Source organism: Orbicella faveolata, unplaced genomic scaffold, assembly GCF_042242905.1.
Source record: "Orbicella faveolata isolate gen_17 unplaced genomic scaffold, um_ofav_v1 contig_25, whole genome shotgun sequence".
NCBI classification, from domain to species: Eukaryota; Metazoa; Cnidaria; class Anthozoa; order Scleractinia; family Merulinidae; genus Orbicella; species Orbicella faveolata.
In genome coordinates this window covers 29,837,094-29,860,690 of record NW_028301553.1, presented here as the reverse complement: position 1 = coordinate 29,860,690, position 23,597 = coordinate 29,837,094, and the positions used below count along the sequence as shown (strand labels likewise).

The window sequence follows — 23,597 nt, the reverse complement described above, 5'->3', positions numbered from 1 at the left end:
CACGGTTTTGACGTTACGCGACCTAGCAGATTGCATCCTATGGCTTACATGTTGTGTGTTTGTAATTCTTAAAAAAAAAATCTTTGATTTCTCTGAAGATCTTTCGCAGCAACCCCGCGAGCAGAGTCGCTTCGATCTTATTCCCAGCCTTTTATGATTTGTTGTCTTAATACCCGCGCACTCGATGTAGCAGCTCTGAGTCGCGTAAGGAATACTAGCTTTCGTCTTCAGGCGACAAGAAAAACTTGTTCGGCAACCTTTATCGGTTTCAATTAGGCGACGAGAAGTTTGCAGAGTAGAGGGGCTCAATCGAAAATGCATAAATCTGTCGGAGCACTGTATTTTATGTAGTGCAGCTGTTCTTGTACTTCCTGTAGTATGCAGGGAAAGCCATTCGACATTGAAATACTAAAGAACTGAAAATAAGGAACAATTCCCTGCGTTTTCCTCTTTTTTTTTTGTCCTCAATGCGGACCTAGTATTTTAAGACAAGAGTAATTCCATTTTAGGTAAAGCTTAGCTCATGTCAATCATCATTAACGGGGAAATCTACGGATTTGTTCATAGAGAACCTTGATTTTCATGTGTATATGACATCCAGAAATCACAGAAATCGCGACGCCCACCTCTCGATGAAGATCATTTAAGGTCATTCAACTTTCCGTACCTATTACATGTTTCCGCCTCGACTTTATACCCAAACGTTCAGTTGATTCGTTGCAATTTCTCGAAGAGGAAGACTGACTGTATTACAAAGGGGGAGGAGGCAATTTATGTGATCGTCGTGTTTTCGTCTTTTAGCGGTGCCAAGTTGAAAGAAGAAGGCTAATTTATGACGTTACTCGCTGTTGACTAAGAATAGCTCATTGTTACAATATATCCTTTAAAAAAGTAATCAAGTGTGAAAAAAGAGTCTGAACGAGAATAGTTAACTACGATAGACTTCCGCCCTTGTAAGGGGATCAGTTCTGTGACGTTTGCGAAGTAGCCTGTGAGGAAGCTGTCTTTACAGCTCTTCTGAGCAGGGGTGAAGGGAAGGAGAACAAGGATAACTTGACAGGATGTGTCACGCATGGACAAAGTTGTCAATCATTTGGCGTTTAGATAATTTGACAATAAGGGCGTATTCGCAATCAAAGATGAAAAACTGACCAAAAATACTTTACAAGTGCAAAGAAAGTAATCAAGCAAGTAACATACAGGCTACTTTTCTCCCTTTCTCTTGCACTATTGATCACGTGTACAAGCCAGCTTAATATTATGAGGTCACGAGCCATATCAGTGCACTGATCTCTTATGTATGGAATGAGGGCAACCCCCTCTTGATTACTATTTTTGTAAATAAGCTTTTGATTTTACATTCAGTCGTTTTACAAGGCACGTAGGATTGTTTGTGCAGAAGTTTTGTCTTTTCAGAAACTCAGACTTCCCAATATTTCTCAACGACTTGCTGTGAACTTTTCTACATAGGCTACCGAGTCATCGGAATCATGGGTTTCTGTCTGATCAGCTGAGGTGAAGGTCTGAGGTAGGCAATCGATACAAAATAGATGCATAATCTTTGTTGACGCATTTTGAATAGATATGCATTGTCTGTATCTTAGATCTGGTTTCTCGTGGGGAATAAAGTGTTCAAATTATGCCAAGGTAGTAATTAAGAATGCTGCTGTTGTATGTATTTTTTTTTCTACAACGTTACTCATTGTTATGTATTTAATATCCAGAAATTGCGACACCGACCACTCGATATCAGTCAAGTTCACTGAAGGTCTTTGAACTTCCCGTATCAAACGTGCTTTCCGGCCTCAACTTTATACCCGAGTACTCAATTGCTTCTTAGTCCATTTATTTCTCAAAGGGCGACTGTGTGTTTTTCAAAGTAGAAAGAGGTAAGTTCGGTGATCTAAGTGGAAATATGTCGTGTGTTAGACTAATAGCGATGTTAAGTGTAATTTGCCGATGACGCGTACGTGACTCGCTGGTGACTGAGAGTTGCCCATTGTCACGACATATCCCTAAAAGTAATCAGGTGAGAAAAAGAAAAAGTCTGAAAGAAAGCAGTTAACTTCGATAGACTTTCGCGGTTGTAGGGGATTCTGTGATATTCGCGAAGTAGCCTACGAGGAAGCTGTCTTATAGCTCCTCTGAGCGGGAAGGAAGCAAGGGTGCGTCACGGATTGACATAGCTGTCACTGTCAGTCGTCTGGTGTTTAAATACTTTGAAAATAAGGGTGTCTACCTGATCAAGGTTGAAAAACTGACTAAAATTATCAAAAAACTACAAGGGAAATAATCAAGCAACACACAGGCGGCTTTTCTACCTTTCTCTTACACTATTGATCACGTGTACAAGTGAGATTAATATTATGAGGTCACGAGCCAGATGTGCCAATTTTTCTTTGAAAGAGGGAAAAACCCCTATTTGATTATTTATAATTCAAATTTTTGTTTCGCTTTTAGTCGTTTTCAATACATGGTAACGTTAGTTGTGCAAAAAGTCTCGTCGATTCAGAAACTATTCTATTCTAGTGTTTCACATCGACCTGTGCATTAATTCATGAAAACGTTTCTCCATAGGCTATACCGACTTATCTCAATCGTATTTTTGTGTCAGTTTAGCCGAGGTGAAGAACTGAGGTAGGTGTTCGATACCTTATATATGTATAATCTCTGCTGACGCATTTTGAATCCATATGTATGGTGTATGTGTTTTATAACTGATTGTTCGCGGGGCACGAACGCTTGATGTTTAATCAGCTGATAATTAGAAATAATTCAACTAGCAAATGTCAAGAAACTGCTTAGCTCTCACATTTGAAAACCCGGTGAAACGTAAACGAAGCACTGCAGCGGAAGTACGCACTGAAATCGGCGATTTTTGGTCGGACATTTCTGACTGAGTTAGTGTGACAAGTGTGTCAAACGTATTTCTTATAAGCGACTGTTTCTTAGAAAAACACATTATGTCTTCATATGACTGTGGAATGTAATATCCCTGATGTGCACTCATGTAGTTTTAATTTTTGACTTGTCATTGTGTGATGACTTGTGGCTTGTTGAGTGTATTTTATAGGGAGTAGGGAGAGTGGGAACCTTTTGCTTGTCGTTTGGAATACATGTTGCCTTTTTTCCTTTAATTTAAGCTCTTTTTCGCCAGATTGTTCTTTTCTTATAGAACGTTGATTCACGTGTATTACGGTCATACTCTCGCAGCGTCACGAGGCACTTCAATGTTTTTGTTGTTGTTGTTGTTGTTTTTTTTTTTGTTTTTTTTTTAAGTAAGGGAGATCCCCACTGACGTCTGACCTATTGTTACTCTGATTGTGCAAATAAGCGCTCTCAAATTGTTTCCTTTGTCCACGCTCGCGAGAATTGTGAAAAGTTCTTATCTTGGAATGGAAGAGTCCTCTGAGTCTGGCGGGCTGCTGCCAGGAGAGTTAAGTTATACGGCATTGTTTGACTTCAAGCAAGTTCTAGATAATCGCATTCTTTAGAAGTGTTCAGAGAGACCACCAGAAACCAAAAAATGTAACCGAATGAACAAAAATACAATGAATTTAATGTATTTGCCTTTGCATTTTAGTCATGGCGGAAAGTCAAGTCAATTCTCGTGAAGCAAAACTGGATTTTGATGAACATGTTTTAGAAGGTAAGAAGACAAAAACTCCTAATGACTTAACAAGAAATGAAATATTTGACATCAGTTCGAGAGCTCGGCTGGTTAATTATCAAATATTGCAATGGAAACTACGTGGTTTTAAGATAGTTGTGGAACTTGAAGCCCGATGTTACTTTGTAGTGATCGTGAACAAGGTCTACACTGTAGAGTCTGGAAATCTACCTGGGAATAAATAAATAAATAAATAAATACAATAAAATTGGATAAAGATGTAATGATGTGATACAAGACAAACGAGAGATCCGATACCTTCTTCTTTTTTTGTAGAGAACTATTTTGTCGTCTAAGTTTTTCAACGCTATTTGTTACTAATTGTAAATTAATTTTGATTCTGTTGTGGATTATTGTTGTTGGTTATGTAATAGAGCAGTTTTCAATTGAGTATCGTCAAACCAAAACAGTAATAGCTCTAGCCAATCACAAAGGACACAAGCAGACAATTCAGTGAACCAATCAAAACTTGAAACAAATACATGTAGCTGACGCAAAGCGCTGGAAAACGAGCGCGAGCAATTGCAAATAAGGATTGGTTTTGGTTTCACTTCTGATTGGCTGAAAAACTTCGCGAGTATTTTAAACCAATCGTGTAGCGTAGTAATGCAAAACCAATTACTTTTCGACACTCATGTGAAAGCCGCTCTAAAGAGTTTTTTTTTCCCGATGTATTGTCAGTCATAGCTCAAGGCCCAGCTCCAGTCCCACATCCTTCTGATGAAAAACTTGATTTTGATGATGATACTCTAAAAGGTGAGAAAATAACTGACAACTAGTTTATTATCTAATACAGTGTTAATTTTACACCAAATCGAAGCTGTTCAGTTAGTTTTGGTGGCATTTTGAGCTATGGCTTACGAGCCCGGCCCAGAGGTCAGCGATTGGGTCTTCAGGGAAAACTCTGGGGTAAAAAAATAATATATTTTATATTTGACTGGCTATTGACAAGATCAAACAAGCTCGCCATATCGCCGAAGCTGAAGCGTACCAAATAGGTACGATTAATTAATTACTCTATCCAAATTCGACTAAAAAGCTGACCCCATCAGGCCAGTGACTTGATATCTTGTTTTGCTTTATTGAAAAAACAAAACAAAGCAAAACAAAACAAAACAAAAACAAACACAAAAACAAGAATAAATCAATAACCGCCCGGTTTGCATGTAAGGCTTCTGCAAGCTTTAAACAATAGTTTCATAAGCGTAACAAGACTGGGGTAGCCTAAAGGGCCTTTTGATAAAATAATTTTAGAATGATATTAATTAAGTAAAATATATGAAAGAACGTGTACCTGAACTGCGGAGAAAGATATGAAGACATGATTGATCATCGCAGTTATAAACACAACTTAAGGAGTTGTGAAATTGTATAATGGTGAAGATACGAGCTAAATTAAAGCCTGGAAATAACTGCTTCACCTTGAAGTTGTGTTTATAACTGCGATGATCAATCGTGTCTTCATATCTTTCCCCGCAGTTCAAATATATGTTCTTTCACATATTCCCTTGTATCTTCACCATCTACGGGTATATTACGAACTCACAGTGACCAGCTCCCAGTTGGCTTGATAGCTCAGCTGATAGAGCACTGCACCGCCGGCTATCGCGGAGGTCATCGGTTCGAATTCCGTTCTTGGGATCCGTTCCTTTTGCAAGCCTGAATTTTTTCAGGCTTTATTTTCACAACTGCTTTTAAGCAGTTGTAAAAGTTAAAACTTGTGTTTACAAATGCGATGATCAATCATTTCTTCAGAGTGATATTAAGTTAAAAATGGTAACTACTGTATTGCAAAGTGAAAACTCGCAAAGCAATTCTCACAAAAGAACTGAAAAAGTTTTAAATGCCATTTGATTCAGACGTGTTTTTCAGAGATAAGCGGCGATGAGGAGAAGGCAACTGCAATTTAGCCTAACTATAAATTGTGCTGATACATAATGTTAGCTGCCCATAGCCGTGTTTCTTTGCAGGCAAATAATCAACTTCTTAAAGGACCTCAGTCACGGTGTTTTGAGTTGTTTTGGCCACATACCAAATCTCCTTTAAACGGAAGGAAACCTGAAAATAATAGCTCAGTAAGATAGAAAAACATTAAAGAGATAATAATGAACCATAGAGGAACAAGGATGGTCAAGGATGGCGAAGATTGACACGGATTGCAAACGACGAATTTGAAAAATTTAGGCTAAACTTTTCAAGATGTGCAAACCGTGACTGAGCTCCTTTAAGTAATTTATGAGTATGGGAAAAAAATTAATCATTCAATGCCGGCACTGTACAAAGTAAGTTACTAATTATATCAGCTTTGCTTTTTCAGCGATAGCAGAAGTCTATCAGGAAGAAGGTGACAAAGAATTCACGAGAAAAGAAGTTTGTAACGCGATATACTTCTACACGGAAGGAATTCAAGTGAACTGTAAGGATTTCCAGCTGAATGCCAAGCTGTACAGCAACAGAGCAACAGCTTATTACCGTCTCGGTAAGATGTTGATCCCATAATTCTTAAATTTATCCACTAATGAAAAGAAATTGTTGCTTTCTTCGTCTTCAGCCTTTCATCGATTATAACAGAAAATATCAATCAAACAGATGACATTGGGATAGTAACTTTCCGGGGGAAAGTATCAGCCCATAGAAATAAACGAGTAATAAACATTCGTCTTACAATAACTGCAGAAATTCTTGCGCGCTCATTGGCTAATTTGCATTGTCAATAACCGGACTATGCAATGAGCAAGAGCGGACAATTTGACAATTTGTTATTGTAAAAAACAAATTTACGTCAGTTTTTCATGCCTCTGTCCTGTTATTGATGGTGAATTTCGTCATAACATTATGAAAGTCGTCAGCTACTTTGACAAAGTTATCACGAAATTCATGATCAATAACAAGACAGACGCATGAAAAACTGACGTCAATTTGTAAAGTAGACCTTTCCCGTATCCTATTTCAGTGTGTACGAACAACAGCACCAGAGCGAGGTTGGAGTAGACATTTTGATACATTTGCTGTATTTTTTTTCCACCCTGACCTCAACTCAGTGCCATTATTTTTTGGAATGTGGGAATGGTCTATTGCCTTTAATGTTCGCCAGTACATTTTCCGGCATTTTCTGGAACCTTCTTCTTCTTCTTCTTCTTCTTCTTCTTCTTCTTCTTCTTCTTCTGTGGATGTAATGTTTTTTCAATTCTATAAATCAGGGAATTTTCACCAGGCCCTGAATGATGCAGCAGCTGCCGTCAAGTTGGAACCAACCTTGACTAAAGCCATAGAAACAGGTAAAATTCTTGACTCAGCTGATTTATAACATGAAGTCGAAAACTATCGTATACGACTCTTTAAATGCAAATGACATTCAGTGTCTTCTTAATGATATTCCTTCGTATAAGCCTCCATTGCAAGCTATTTCCGGTCCAATACCAACTTACGAGCATGGCATTTTACAAGAAAAAATCAGTCAGGTTTTGGATGTTTCCACTTGTGCATTGTAGGTAGTATTTTTTGACCTGATATTAAAAAATCTATTGTAGGAGCAAGCGCTTGTGAGAAGCTACAGTGTTATGAAGACGCCATATCGTGGTGTGAGAAGGGATTGGCAGTATCCTTCATAACATCATGTATATTAATGTTCTTATCCAGCTGTGCAGGGATTCTAGTGAAAGTAGTTGTGGGATAACTTACAAAAAGCTGTGCTCTCCCCCTCTCTTCCCCCTTACATGCCGCTAAAATCCCGCTAATCCCTTTCTCCGTTGTACAGTCGTGGGGGTATGAGTTGTTACTTCGAGGGGCAACTTAATCGAAAAACTTATGAGGAACTGAACCAGTAGAAACTCATTTCGGGAAATAATAGAGAGTTTGAAATTCAATTTTTATCAGTTTGCTCTGTTACTTGACAACCCATATAAAAACAAGTTAGAGATTCAAATGTATAATTATATCAAAAGGTGTAATGTTGCTCTGTCTCCAATATTATTCATCTACACACTAGATAAATAAGCTAAGACAGCCTCCTTCTTACTATCAAAAAAGCCCCCGTTTTTCCGAAGGTTTCCCCTTTCGCTTCAACCAAGACGAAATTGCAACTTGGGTTTCTGTGGTAAAAATAAATGACTTTCCTTTGATTTTTTTTCCAACGCTGACTGTACCCCTGAGGTCAAATCCCTTTGTACTACTACCTGCCGAATTCTCATACAAATTGCCTCCAAAAAAAAAGCCTTTGATTCTTACAGTCACAAATATTAAGTCACGCATTGAATTATCGGGCCGTGTACAGCATTCTTCGCCTGTTAGTAGGTGAGCTAGTTTACATTAATTTCAGCCCTTCTTCGTTACTTACTAATTTTTAGTACATTACATAGCAATATATAGATTAGTTTTTCTCAAAGATATACATGTTATTTACCGGCTGGGAGGTCCGTATAGGGAAAAGTCTGGGAAATGCTGCCCGAGGCCGCAGGCCAAGGGGAAGCGTTTTCAAGGACGAGGTCAGAGTTTCTCAGTATATGGACCTCCCAGCCGGCAAATAACAGGTTTATCCTTTTATTTATGGTAAATTGGTTTACCAGTGGGACTATTTACGCCACTGTGTCTCTTAATCGGCTAAGGTGTCGTCTACAAAACCATTCGTAAAATATCATCCCAACGACTAACTCAGATATTAGATGCAAAAGCATCTATAAAAGAACAGATACATTTCTTACAATTTAATATTGATTGCATTTATTTCACCACTTAAGTGACATTGTCAGAGAAAACCGGGCAGGACCAAAAGATCGAGGCTTCATCATTTCACAGTATAAAAGTTACCCAAATAGATTGACAACCATGACATTTGCCGAAGTAGGCGTTCCATTTTCTTCGAGATATCACCACATGAATTTGGCCCCTCAAGCGGTGTAAAATGGCCGAAATGTTAGGCAGCTGTAGCTGAGCCTAAAAGATTCTTCGCTCAAATTCCAGAATCTCTCGTTTTCGTGTGATAATATTAGTCCTCATATTAGTTGACTAAGATATATTAGAGGTCTTTCGATTTAATTCTACGGTTTTCACGGGCCGTCGAATCGTTAATGAACGTGACCCAAATATTAGCCATTTTCAGCGAGTTGCTATTCACAATTTCGGCAGTCTATTTCCACAAGAAAACATTTTTCTGAAAGTCTTTTACACTGTTATGAATATCCAGTTTAGTTAAAATTGGTATCTACTGGCAAATCGGAGTAATTGGTCTCGCAAAGTCCAATAAAAATTATCAGACAGATATTTCCCGCCAAATGTTTAGCGAATAACATCACTTAAGTCCGACCTCCAGCCATTTTTATCCATGATTTACTAAAAGATCTGCTTAAAATGGGTAGTTGGACTGCAGGATAGATTATTTAGGCTCGACAACGTTATTGATATAGGTAAACGTGTTAAACTCACGAAATTCTCACCATTATTTAGGCTGAATTTTGCCGCGAAAATTCTATTTTTAACGTCACCCTACAGGGGAAAACAAAATGGATGCTCCGGTTTGCTGTTTTTTTTTTTTTTTTGCTGTCGTGTAGAACAAACTACAACGCCTTCCAAACTAAAATGTGGCATTCCAATTTGGAAAAATTCCGAAGGGTACTGGTATTTGATGCCGAAAAAGTTTGTGTTTCCGAAAGGTTTTGGCTTATTGGAAGGAGAAAAAGAAGTGTTCAGTTGAGTCCGCTAGGGACAATACATCCAATTTCACCAAAACGTACAATTTAATGTAAAAAAGATCGTGCACCCATCGCGCTTTCCTTTTTTGAGAGATTCAGATTTTCTGATCTCCCGGCCCACAACTTATCAGAATAAAACGGTCATCCATCTATGATTCTAAAAGGATTCAGAATTTCTGATCCCCCAAGACTTTAATAGTTTCAAAAAACTGATCCCCAGTCCACAACCCGTCAGAGCAAAACAGTCATCTATTTATAATTCTAAATGCATTCAGAATTTCTGATCCCCATCACCTCACGGGACAAAAACGGCTACCTGTTCATGGTTCTAAAAGTATTGCGAATTTCTGATCCCCCTCCCCCACCAAATCTGCTAACATGATAGAAAGAGCTGTCGATTTATAATTCTACAACATTTCAGCATTTCTGATCCCACATGACTTAAAGGGATTCAAAAATTCTGATACCCCAGTGCATAACTTATCAGAACAAAACGGTCATCTACCCATAATTCTTAAAAGGATTCAGAATTTCTGATCCCCCTTGTCAGGTGACAGGACAGAAATGGCCGTCTATTTATAATTCACAAGAAATTAACTAGATGTCTGATAGCTAAAAAGTAACGATTGGATAGTAACTTTAAACACATTACAGACAAAAGGATCACAGAGTAAAGGGCATCAGAAAAGTACACAAATGAAATATTCACAGCTAGGTCATTATTAATAACGATTTGAAACCACGCCAAAGGATCGAGACAAAAATTGCAGTTTCATTTCGGACAGTGAAAGGTTTTATTTTCAATTCAAAAAGATATGAATTTAGGCTCCAGAATTACGAGCTGTTGTTTAAAGTCCACATCAAAGATAACAAGAATTTTAATCAGGACTCAGCCGCCGTCTGCGCCACCTCCGTTTTCTGCTTTAATGTGTTCGTTTCGGATTGAGGGCCGCTATTCTTGCCTTTTTTTCCCCTCTGCTCTGCAATGAAGCAATTGAAGCTAAATATTCTCTGTTATTATATAGCCTTGCTCTACGTTGGAAAGCAGTCATAAATTGTTTACAGATGTCCGTTGTTATTCCAGTTGAGTCAAATCCCAGTAAAGGTGGAAAAGTATGAAGTTTCGTCGGCAAAACAGTGTGGCAATCAAACTATTTGCCAGCAGCTGGCGGTTTCTCTTACACTCGTCAGGTTTACAGAAAGGTTATGATTCCTGCAGCTTTCCAAGGTAAACTGATTTTCTTGCATAATTTGTGACGGTTCTTAAAATACTGGAAACGTTCTGGCCGGTTAAATTGATCGTGGAAGATTACAGAAGATGCAGATGCTTTAACACACTGTTAAGTCTTGTTGATTTCGTGACTACAAATGTTCATTTCCTAAAGGAGTTATGAAAGCAACTGTATTCAACGCAACAATATACGAACAATTTCGTGTTGGGAAAATCATTCATTGTAAAAGTACAATAAGTGCAATAAATGTGAGCTCTCTCATGTAGTTTACATATACTTCTTATATATCTAGTGTATATCTTGTCTAGGATCAACTGGGCATACATATGTAGTATACAACACCTAAAACACAAGATATCAAAAAGCAACATCCTTCACCTTTTTGATTTTCAGGTTGATGGTGGTGCTCTTGAGGTTATGTTAGATGCGCATATTACATTATCAAGACCATTTGTTTGCCACTTATTACTTGAGTTGCAAAAGACTGATGTTATTTTCATTAGGGTGGTTGAAGTTCTCTTTAAATGGGCAGTGTTCCATAGGTCCTTTATAATTTGGCATTTCTTTATGCAAATAGAGGTTATTTAGAACAGCAGATATAATTCACAGCTAGGTTACGGAAAATTACTTTTAACCACTTCCAGACCTTTGTACATAAGTCTTGCCATAATTTGAAAAACCCATGATTCATGGATAAAATTAATTGAAAAAAATACTTTCATGAAGAAATTACTGTAATTGAAATTTGAAATTCATGTCAAGAATATTTTGTGCTTAACCGGTCATGAAATCTGTTTACATTTCATGAAAATTTACTGAAGAATGTAAACATTTACTAGACTCCAATTTAAGTAGCTGAGAAGTGTTTCAAACAGGATTTTAGAAAGATATATGTTACATTTAAGTAAGTTTTGTGATAAATTGCAACATAATGGAAACTCATTTCCAGCCAGATTTTGTCCTCCTTTTACATCTGGATGTGCCTGGTTTTTGGTATTAAATTTTAATGTACAACTGTAGCAGGTTTAAATAAAACTATTAGTTATTTATACATTTTCCTATGTAAATACAGAGATTTCACTTAGGTTTAGGATTTGAAGAGCAGTTATCAAAGATCCATATAAAATGAATAATGAAGAGTTTTCAATAGTTAGCTATAGTTTCACCACCTGTGACTAAGAAAGCTTTTGGTTAGGTAAATATTAAAGTGCTGCATGTACATGAGTGATGGATAATTTTTTAGATTGGCTGCTATCTTTTTACTATCTCTGGGTTTTGGGTAGGTTCTCAGAGTGTGATATGAGTGATGGGTAGTTTTCAGATAGGCTATCTTTTTACTAGATAGGATAGTGTTTTATTGTTCAATGTAAGGACTAGTCTTCAGAAAGCCTAGGTTTTTGCTTACTACATTAGTGGTGGTTTTTGGATAGACAAGTTAGTGGATAGATAGACCATCTAAGTATCTGTTGACTATCTACACAGGAAGCTAGTTTTTAGCTAGTCAATCTATTTCCTAACTATCTGATAGATAGATATTAGTTAGCTTTAAGCCATGTCAAAGATAGCTATCCTCTATCTACAAAACCTCTTGGATAGAAAAAAGAATAGAGATTTGCATCCCTCAACCAGGAATGAGATAGTTGCAAGTAGCATGAAGTTAGTAATAAACTAGTAATAAGATATGATTGTTTTTGGGAGGGCTTCTTTAACTGAGGACAGCAAACTGTTGCCAGCTACCAGGAAACATCTCCAAGATGAGTATGCCAAATTAAAAAAGAAAGAATAGAATTGCTTGTAGCATTAGCTACAATACTTGCATCCATATCTGTCAGGTCTTTATAAAAACAATTTTACCCACACTCTTCTCCTTTGAGCATGGTTAAACTGGTTGCATAACTGAAGTGTGAATGAACTGGTAGCCCACTCAAAAAGTTAGATTGAAGATGTAAAAACGTGTTGGGCAAAGCTAAAGTCCATGGCCTCTGCTATATGACAACAGGTTTTTGGAGGACACTGTATACATGTATGTAGAGTACATTGACCCACTTAAATGTATCAACTGCAAATTTAAATGTTCATGTATATTGCAGTCTTTAATTGTCATCCCTGTAATGTACTGTAGTGTTCCTGAACGCTCTTTTTGTTTTATAACAGTGAGGTGCCTTGTTTCCATGTTAAACAGAAATTGTTAGAAATTTTTCTTTCACATAAGGTGGGCAAATTCTGACAGAGAAAGTGGAGTCTGCATTTATGCCTACAGTTGTGCAGTTTGAGTAATCTTACTGTTTTGATCAATTCTGAACTTTCCTATCCTCTTAGGTCCTGTTTGATATTGTTTTTTTTAAACTTACAGCTACTGTAATTTTGAAGTGCATAGATCATTGTAATACAATGTGTGATGTTTACAGTTACTCATATTAATAGACTGCTGTGAAGAAAATTGTTCTTCATCACTCTCTCAGTATAATCTGAGTGTATGGAATCTGTTAAGAATTATGCTATATTTGTATAAAATTTCTAATTGAATATTGTTATGAAGAAAAAATATTTTGATTAGACATTGTTCAGGCAGGCAGCAAGATCTAAACCCTGTCTTCAATGTTATGATTTAATGTGGCTACATTGGATGTAACACTGGCTTTGCAGGGGATCAGAAATTCTGAATCTTCTCCTGTGTTCTTTGGGGGATCAGAAATTCTGAACCCTTTCTAGAGTTCTTTGGGGGATCAGAAATTCTGAACCCTTTCTAGTGTTCTTTGGGGGATCAGAAATTCTGAACCCTTTCTAGTGTTCTTTGGGGGATCAGAAATTCTGAACCTTTTCTAATGTTCTTTGGGAGATCAGAAATTCTGAACCCTTTCTAGTGTTCTTTGGGGGATCGGAAATTTTGAATCCTCTCTTGTGTTGTTTGGGGGATCAGAAATTTTGAATCGTTTTCTATGGAGGTACCTCTCGAGACAAGAAATTCAAAAAAATCATTTGGTTTCTTATGCGTGACTTAAACATTACATTTCAGTTCAAATAAAGAATAGGAAATTGCTCGGAAGAATTTTTTCATTCCTTGCAAACAGGGAAACTTTTCCTCTGAGTTTTAACACCAGTTTAAGATTCTTAGTATATTGCAAATATCGTCTTTGGAATTAAATGGCAATCATAGATTTCCGTCTAAGCTCTACGTTTCACTTTAGGCCAATTTTGCACTCATTTCCAACGAAACTTCCAAGCCTGCAACGTAAAAATAACTTTTCTCCGAGACAGGTTTCTATTTTACACCGAAAAAGTAGCCATTTTTGAAGTGGTTCTCAGTATTTACTCTGAATTTTATCAAATTGGAACACCACATTTTAGTTTGGAAGGCGTTCTACAATTTATAGTGAGCGAAGCTTTAACCTAAATTTAATTTTGAGACCTCTGTAAACCCGTTGTTTGCATCGATTTTTTTCTTTAAGGTTCGTTACTCCTTGGTTTTTAATACAATAACTCTTCTTTTGGATCAGAAAAATTGGTGAGCAGTTTGGGTGGCGGGTCAGTTTCTCTCCTCCATATGACTGATTTTATCAATTTTATTAAGAGAACGAAGACAGGTAAAGATACGATTCTAGTAACAATGGACGTATCAAGCTCGTACACAAATATACCACTTGAAGAAGGAACAGATCTAGTATGCCAAACATACGATAAGTTCCACAATAACAACACACACTACCCAAGGGAAGTGCTTGGCTTCATCCTAAAAGAAAACTCATTCCAGTTTAAGGGAGAGGATTACCTCCAAAAACATGGAACCGTCATGGAAATAAAAACGGCAGTGTCTTTTGCTAATATCTTCATGGCGGAAACTGAGAATAAATTAATTCATCAAAGTTACAGCAAGCCAAGAGAATGGCAACGTTGCATTGATGACGTTCTCTCTCTTTGGGACTACAGTGAAAAGGACGTGGATCATTTTGCTGCACAAGCTAACAAATTCCACCCTTCTAACGAGATTATTTTCCTTGATATAGTGGTATTTAAAGGAGAACGATGCACTAAAGAATCCATCCTGGACATCACAACGTACTAAAAACCGACAGAAACCTTTCAATATATTGAAAGGTTTCTGTCGGTTTTTAGTACGTTGTGATGTCAAGGATGGATTCTTTAGTGCATTGTTCTCCTTTAAATATACACACTTCACCTCATACGTTAAAAAGGCGTTAAAAGAGGTTTTATCAAAGGCGAAGCAATGCGATTGCTTAGAACTAACTCTTCAAACACAACATTTGAAGAGTTCCTCGCAAAATTCAAACTACGCCTCCAAGCACGAGGCTCATGGAAAGGTATTTGCTAGGGGCCAATTTTGCGTCAAGAGCATCGGTACTCAAACAAAAAGAAAAGAATCATGAGAGGATATTACCTTTTTTCACTATACATACCATCCTGCAGTGCAAAATCTCAAGCAAATAGTGATGGAAAACGGGAATATCAACCATTGCTAAATACGATTCGCAAAATCCTTCTATCATATCATACAATTTGAGGAAAATCCATTAAAGACACTTTCGTTAGAGCAAAAATATGTAATTTGGAGGCAATCATGCGACGCGACCACAAAACCACATAGGGAGTCCGTGCCCTCCTGTCTCTTACTTCCTTTCACGTGGAAATTCTCTCAAATACACCAACCATCAAAGAAGTAAACTCGACTGCAATTGACTCATTTTTCAATTAAAGTAGTAGGTCAAGAGAAACACAAGATTACACGCTATTACAGTGCCGTGCCGAACTACAAACGACCAAACAACTCTCACAAATAAAACACTCGTTTAAATTTACTTCAGTAACTTTTGTTGTCATTTTAAAGTGAGTAGAGAAAATATTGTGAAGATCAATCGTCGACGGAAGTGTAAAAAGGGCAAAAGTTGACGAGTACCGCTAGTTCACTCACGAAAATTGATCAACACGACGATTTCACTCGTTTTGAAAGCGTTACCAAGACCGTGGTCAGAGATAATAAAATCCAGAGCGCGCTAAGAACCAATCAGATTGCAGGATTCGTTACCGTGTCCTCTTAGAAAAAAATAATATAAATATAAGCCACGTAATGAGTTTCTAAGTATATATTTCAATACATTTTAATAGTATCCTCATTACCATGTGACGTCATGTGCCTTAACCCGAAGCAGATTGCTAACACTAGCAAGACATTACTAGACTTGCAAGCCAGATGTGTTGGTGATCGAATTAAATTACAAGAAGCAAACAGCAATCCAGAAACGCACTCTGTGACGGGCAAGGTAAGAAATGCTCAGTAGAGGAAAATATCTTCTCACCTTTAAAGAGAAATTAAATGATGTCGGACTTGATAAATGGTGTTCAAAAAACTTCCTGTACGGAAGCGCGGCCTAAAAGATGTACTTCTATAACTCACTAGAAACACAGAGCTAGCACAAGCTGTTACATATAACATAGACTCGAGCAAATGACGTAATGACTCGAACAAAGAGAATATACATTTTGATAATTGAAATAAGACGATTGCTTTCTCTTGATTTGTTTTTCTCGCAGTGTTTTCTTAAAAGAAATAGAATTTTGCATATCAACATTAAGCGATGCTTATGGCGTCATGGCTTTAAAACGATTTCAGACATTTTCTCCGTGGTTATTTCCAGATTCATTATAAATCTACAAGCATCCTACCGCGAAAGCCGTCCTCTTATTGACTACGCTACTCACTATCTATTCTCTCGTATATAACGAGTACCCTTGCCAACAAAAATGGCGGCCGCCCCTTTACGTTTTCAAAGTGTCTTTGAAGAAGACTTTGATAAAGTTTTGAACAACTTGTAGATATATATTCAGACGATTAGATTATTCGCTCTCGATTTGTATGGGTGGTAGTTGAGTCAGGCTGCGCCCTCATCATGGTAGAAATCTCAACCTCTCAATGTAATTGTGAAATAAAAACGCAGCAGGCTTCGTAGAACTTATGCTTATGCTAAACGTCAACTAGTGAACACGCGCTGCTATAAGCATAAGTATAAACATAAAACTCGTCCGCCATTCTAATTAATTGTATCGAGGAGGTATGGAATCGAAACTAAGGCAGTTGTCCATTCTGCCCATACGCACGTGCTTGTCTTTACGACAATTTGCAAGCGAGAAGTTGTATGAAACACTTAAAACAGTGTTTCCACACATTTCTTAATACCTCGACGTTCCTCTAATGGGAAGAACCCTCGCTAATGAAACAACTTCAACACCTAGCTTGTTACCTGCTGTTTCTTGACTATTTTATCTTGCATATCTTACCTTTTAAGTACTATTTACAACCTTTTCACTCTTTATGCAACCTTCGAAGTGCTGCAATATTTGTGAAATAATGATGTACATTATTGGAGTATCCAAAGGTCATCTCCTAGCGTTTTTTGACGTCTCTCTACTATGCTAAAAAGTTACAGTAAAAGTTACTAACATTGTAACTTATCACCCTTAAGAAGAAGACGAGTATATTGATTGATAGCGTCCTGGAATAATTCTCGGCATAATTACATTTTGTCATTTTAGCATCCAGTATCCAAAATTAATGTACCTTGGTGTTTAATCATCAAGCATGGACTGGAAGGGTGTCGATAGTCTCAGCTACATAACTCCCAAGAAAAGCAGTTTGTAAATTTTGTGGGTAAATATTCATGATTTTGTTATTAACTGACACGCGTTTCTGTCTGATAGAAAGATACCGACTCTTTACTGAAAACTACGAAAGATGAGGGAGATAACACAGGAGAAGGAACCTGGTGTAGTAATGTTCATAACACTCTGGGTAATCTTAAAAGAGCCATCGAGCACCTCGAAAGTTCTCTAAAAATTGCCAAAGAAGTAGGAGACGGGACTGGAGAGGGAGGGTCGTATGGCAATCTTGGCAACGCTTATGGCAGTCTTGGAAATTCCAAAAACGCCATCGAATACCATGAACGACATCTAAAAATTGCCAAAGAATTGGGAGACTTGGCTGAAGAGGGAAAGTCGTATTGTAATCTTGGCTGCGCTTATCAAAGTCTGGGAGATTTCAAGAAAGCCATCGAGTGCCACGAACGACATCTAAAAATTGCCAAAGAAGTGGGAGACAGGGCTGGAGAGGGAATGTCGTATGGTAATCTTGGAAACGCTTATCAGAGTCTGGGAAATTTCAAAAAAGCTAGCGAGTACCATGAACGACGTCTAAAAATTACCAAAGAAGTAGGAGACAGGGCTGGAGAGGGAATGTCGTATGGTAATCTTGGCAACGCTTATCGAAGTCTAAGAGATTTCAAAAAAGCCATCGAGTACCATGAACGACATCTAAAAATTGCCAAAGAGGTGGGAGACAGAACTGGAGAGGGAATGTCGTATGGTAATCTTGGCAACGTTTATCAGAGTCTGGGAGATTTCAAACAAGCCATCGAATACCATGAACGACATCTAAAAATTGCCAAAGAGGTGGGAGACAGGACTGGAGAGGCAAGGTCGTATGGTAATCTTGGCAACGCTTATCAAAGTCTGGGAGATTTCAAAAAAGCCATCCAGTACCATGAACTAGATGTCAAAATTGCCAAAGAAGTAGGAGACAGGGCTGGAGAGGGAATATCGTATGGTAATCTTGGCAACGTTAATCAATGTCTAGGGAATTTCAAAAAAGCCATCGAGTACCATGAACGACGTATAAAAATTGCCAAAGAAGTGGGAGACAGGGCTGGAGAGGGTAAGTCGTATGGTAATCTTGGCAACGCTTATCAAAGTCTGGGAAATTTCAAGAAAGCCATCGAGTACCATGAACGTCATCTAAAAATTGCCAAAGAAGTGGGAGACAGGGCTAGAGAGGGAGGGTCGTATGGCAACCTTGGCAACGCTTATCACAGTCTGGGAGATTTCAAAAAAGCCATCGAGTACCATGAACGACATCTAAAAATTGCCCAAGAAGTGGCAGAAAGGGCTGGAGAGGGAATGTCGTATAGTAATCTTGGCAACGCTTATCAAAGTCTGGGAAATTTCAAGAAAGCCATCGAGTACCATGAACGACATCTAAAAATTGCCAAAGAGGTGGGAGACATGGTTGGAGAGGGAAGGTCGTATGGTAATCTTGGGAACGCTTATGGCAGTCTGGGAAATTCTAAAAAAGCCGTCGAGTACCATGAACGACATCTAAAAATTGCCAAATATCTGGGAGACAGGGTGGGAGAAGGAAAGTCGTATTGTAATCTTGGCAACGCTTATCAAAGTCTGGGAGATGTCAAGAAAGCCATCGAGTGCCATGAACGACATCTAAAAATTGCCAAAGAAGTTGAAGACAGGGCTGGAGAGGGTAGGTCGTATGGTAGTCTTGGCAACGCTTATCAAAGTCTGGGAAATTTCAAAAAAGCCATCGAGTACCATGAACTAGATCTAAAAATCGCCAAAGAGGTGGGAGACAGGGCTGGAGAGGGAATGTCGTATGGTAATCTTGGCAACGCTTATCAAAGTCTGGGAGATTTCAAAAAAGCCATCGAGTACCATGAACGACATCTAAAAATTGCCAAAGAGGTGGGAGACAGGACTGGAGAGGCAAGGTCGTATGGTAATCTTGGCAACGCTTATCAAAGTCTGGGAGATTTCAAAAAAGCCATCCAGTACCATGAACTAGATGTAAAAATTGCCAAAAAAGTAGGGGACAGGGCTGGAGAGGGAATGTCGTATGGTAATCTTGGCAACGTCAATCAATATCTGGGAAATTTCAAAAGAGCCATCCAGTACCATGAACGACATCTAAAAATTGCCAAAGATGTTGAAGACAGGGCTAGAGAGGGAATGTCGTATGGTAATCTTGGAAACGCTTATCAAAGTCTGGGAAATTTCAAGAAAGCTATCGAGTACCATGAACGACATCTAAAAGTTGCCAAAGAAGTGGGAGACAGGGCTGGAGAGGGAAGGTCGTATTGTAATCTTGGCAACGCTTATCATAGTCTGGGAGATTTCGAAACAGCCAGCGAGTACCAGGAACTACATCTCAAAATTGCTAAAGACGTTGGAGACAGAGCTGGAGAGGGAAGGTCGTATGGTAACCTTGGCAACGTTTATCAAAGTCTGGGAGATTTCAAAACAGCTATCGAGTACCATGAACTACATCTAAAAATTGCCAAAGAATTGGGAGACAGGGCTGGAGAGGGAAAGTCGTATAATAATCTTGGCAACGCTTATGGCAGTCTGGGAAATTTCAAAAAAGCCATCGAGTACCATGAACGACATCTAAAAATTGCCAAAGAAGTGGGAGACAGGGCTGGAGAGGGAAAGTCATATTGTAATCTTGGCAACGCTTATGGCAGTCTGGGAAATTTCAAAAAAGCCATCGAGTACCATGAACGACATCTAAAAATTGCCAAAGAAGTGGGAGACAGGGCTGGAGAGGGAATGTCGTATGGTAATCTTGGCAACGCTTATGGCCGTCTGGGAAACTTGAAAAAAGCCATCGAGTACCATGAACTAGATCTAAAAATTGCCAGAGAAGTAGGAGACATGGCTGGAGAGGGAATGGCCTATGGTAATCTTGGCAACGCTTATCAAAGTCTGGGAAATTTCAAAAAAGCCATCGAGTATCATGAACGACGTCTAAAAATTGCCAAAGAAGTGGGAGACATGGCTGGAGTGGGAGGCTCGTATGGTAATCTTGGTATCGCTTATCAAAGTCTGGGAAATTTCAAGAAAGCCGTCGAGTACCATGAACTATGTCTAAAATTTGGCAAAGAAGTTGGGAACAGGGCTGTAGAGGGAACGTCGTATGGTAATCTTGGCAACGCTTATCAAAGTCTGGGAAATTTCAAAAAAGCCATCGAGTACCATGAACGACATCTGAAAATTGCCAAAGAAGTGGGAGACAGGACTGGAGAGGGAGGGTCGTATGGTAGTCTTGGCAACGCTTATGAAAGTCTGGGAAATTTCGAAAAAGCCATCGAGTACCATGAACGACGTCTAAAAATTGCCAAAGAAATAGGAGACATGGCTGGAGAGGGAAGCTCGTATGGTAATCTTGGTATCGCTTATCAAAGTCTGGGAAATTTCAAGAAAGCCATCGACTACCATGAACTATGTCTAAAATTTGCCAAAGAAGTGGGGAACAGGGCTGTAGAGGGAACGTCGTATGGTAATCTTGGCAACGCTTATCAAAGTCTAGGAGATTTCAAGAAATCCATCGAGTACCATGAACGACATCTAAAAATTGCCAAAGAAGTGGGAGACAGGGCTGGAGAGGGAAGGTCGTATGGTAGTCTTGGCAACGCTTATGGCAGTCTGGGAAATTTCGAAACAGCCATCGAGTACCATGAACTAGATCTAAAAATCGCCAAAGAAGTGGGAGACAGGGCTGGAGAGGGAAGATCGTATTTTAATCTTGGTGTGTGCTTTGAATCTCAAGGTTCTCTAAAGAAGGCTCGTGATTGTTATCACTCTAGCGTGCGATTGTTAGATGATGTTAGGCAGCATCTGCAAGCTAAAGATGAGTGGACAATTAGCTACCGCAATGCTAATGACTTGGCTTATACGAGATTATGGCGTCTAATTTTGAAACAAGGTGACGTAGTTGAGGCATTGTTTGCTGTTGAGCAAGGACGGGCGCAGGCTCTGAAAGATCTTATGAATTTAAACTACGAAACTGAAGCACCACATATATCGGATAAAATGACTTTCGACACATTAAGTTGCCTTCCATTCAATACAGTCTTTATGGCAGTTCATGAAAGAGAAATAATTTTCTGGATTATTCAAAATGGAAAGGATGTTCAATTAAGAAGAAAGGAAATCAGCCATAATAATTCGGAGGATGTTGCTACCGCTCTGTTGCAGTCGTTAATTTACAATGTTCGTGAGAAAATTGGTGTCAGAGGTGGTGTGGAATGCGAAGATCGTTCATTGGATAGGATGAGCAAAGCCGAGCTGTCAAAGAAGAAGAGCAATCAAACCATATCCCAACCCACGACCTTTGACACCAATCCTTTAAGAACATGGTATGACGTCACCATTAGCCCCATCAAAGACTTGATTTATGGCAATGAGCTGATATTTGTTCCCGAAGGTCCACTGTGCTTGGCTCCTTATGCTGCATTCATGGATCCTAATTCAAAGCACTTGTGCGAGTCTTTCAGAATCCGTGTCATTCCGTCATTGAATAGTTTGAAGTTGATCAAAGACTGTTCACCAGATTACCACAAAAATTCTGGGGCACTGCTTGTGGGAGATCCATGGTTAGATGAAGTTCGTTATTGTGGGATAAAGCTAGGACAGCTGCCATTTGCAAAGATGGAAGTAGAGATGATTGGGAAAATACTCAACACTGCCCCCCTCACTGGAAGGGAGGCAACAAAAGATGAAGTATTAGGAAGACTTTCCTCAGTTGCTTTGGTGCACATTGCAGCACATGGCTGTATGGAAACAGGAGAAATTGCTTTGGCAGCAAACCCTACACGAGCGTCCCAGATCCCTGTTCAGGAAGACTTCTTGCTAACCATGAGTGATGTGATGAGAGTTCAAATCCGAGCAAGACTGGTTGTGCTAAGTTGTTGCCATAGTGGTCGTGGTGAGATTAAGGCTGAGGGAGTGGTTGGCATTGCACGAGCCTTCTTAGGTGCCGGTGCTCGTTCTGTTCTTGTGTCCCTGTGGGCAATTGACGACGAAGCTACTCTAGAGTTCATGAGGAGTTTCTACTTACACCTAGCAAAAGGAAGAAGTGCCGGTGAATCTCTGAACCACGCTATGAAGTGTCTGAGAGAGTCTGAGAAATTTAGCGAAGTGAAGTACTGGGCTCCATTTGTACTCATTGGTGATGATGTTACTTTGGACTTTGCGAAAGGCGACTAGAGGAACTTCAATATAGCGAAAGGTACCTAAGTGTTTGTGTAATCTTGAGATGATACAATTGGAAGTAAAGTATTTGAGGTGTCAACTTCTTTGTCTCGCGTAAATAACAATACTTTGGCGCTTCTTCAAAATCTCAGATGACCGAATTATTTTACACGACACATACAATGTGTTTCAAAAGTTTAAAGTTATGATGGAAAATAATACCCTACTTGCTTTGTACGTTTGCGGTCGCCATGATACTCTTTTTTTGTTCGTGCAAGGAAATGAATTTTCAATAGCTTCAGAGGAAATTGATCAAGTGTTCCTCTCCATAATAACTAACAGTGTTGTTTTCTCTTGCCTTTTAGATTGTTCAGCACATCTATCAATACGGATGGGAGCGACCCTTTCGATTTTTATTTCGAGACTGCTTAATAGTTTTAGCTTTTCAGTGAAAACGGCTAACCGGCCAACATTGAGTTTGTAGGAAAATGCTTTTCTTCTAATTATAAAGCATCAGAGTCGTATCAATGTGTATCCGTAAACTTACCCATATTTTTATAGTTGAATCCGCAATATTCGACTGTTTTATTGTATAGACTTGGACACATTATTTTATAGGGCGGTGTCTCAGACGCTTAGAAGTAATCACAAATGAATAGTATAATCACGCACTATCAACCATAAAGGAACAACAACATTTTAGTCATTTTAGAAAATTAAGAGGCAAGGTGGTTTCTTTCCGTAATGTGTTAAATATCCAAAATGAAAAGAATAAGTGTTTTGTTAGAAAACACTTAGTAGCGAATGTTCTCGGAATTTAGTGGTTGTAATATGTTTTCATTGTCATTTGAAATAGATGAATTGCTAAGATAGAACAAACTGCGTCTTGTTGAGTTAGCAATGTGTCCTGCTGAGACCGCACAGTACGGACTGGAAATCGTCTTTAACCCTTTTGTTATTGGTTGTACACTTTATTTGGAAAATATTCATCATCAGCATGACCGTGATGTACCAATACAAAGGACGATCCTTTAAAACCGTAGTCAGGCAAAAAGCAACGATAATTTAGGGACCGGACATCAAAACAGCAGAGGAAACACAATACTGAAGGTAATTCAAGTAAGGCGGTGTCCGAGACGCTTATAAATAATCACAAATGAATAGTACAGTGGACTCCCGATT

The 23,597-nt window shown here is 38.7% G+C and overlaps 1 protein-coding gene and 1 long non-coding RNA gene across 2 annotated transcripts; both read left to right on the top strand.

The window, feature by feature from the left end:
* The first annotated feature begins 1,302 nt into the window (after nt 1-1,302).
* LOC110059162 (uncharacterized) lies at nt 1,303-23,294 on the top strand. The gene is made up of 10 exons (XM_089293158.1): nt 1,303-1,528; nt 1,725-2,637; nt 3,584-3,649; nt 4,352-4,426; nt 5,988-6,149; nt 6,871-6,948; nt 7,201-7,268; nt 15,755-15,865; nt 17,301-22,452; nt 22,781-23,294. Exons 3-9 carry the CDS (start codon nt 3,586-3,588, stop codon nt 22,428-22,430), a joined length of 5,688 nt encoding a protein of 1,895 aa, XP_089149284.1. The 5' UTR covers nt 1,303-1,528; nt 1,725-2,637; nt 3,584-3,585; the 3' UTR covers nt 22,431-22,452; nt 22,781-23,294.
* LOC149109825 (uncharacterized) lies at nt 7,282-12,194 on the top strand. Its single transcript, XR_016208264.1, has 2 exons — nt 7,282-10,585; nt 10,983-12,194. It is a non-coding gene; the product is annotated as an uncharacterized LOC149109825 (long non-coding RNA).
* Nucleotides 23,295-23,597: the final 303 nt, after the last annotated feature.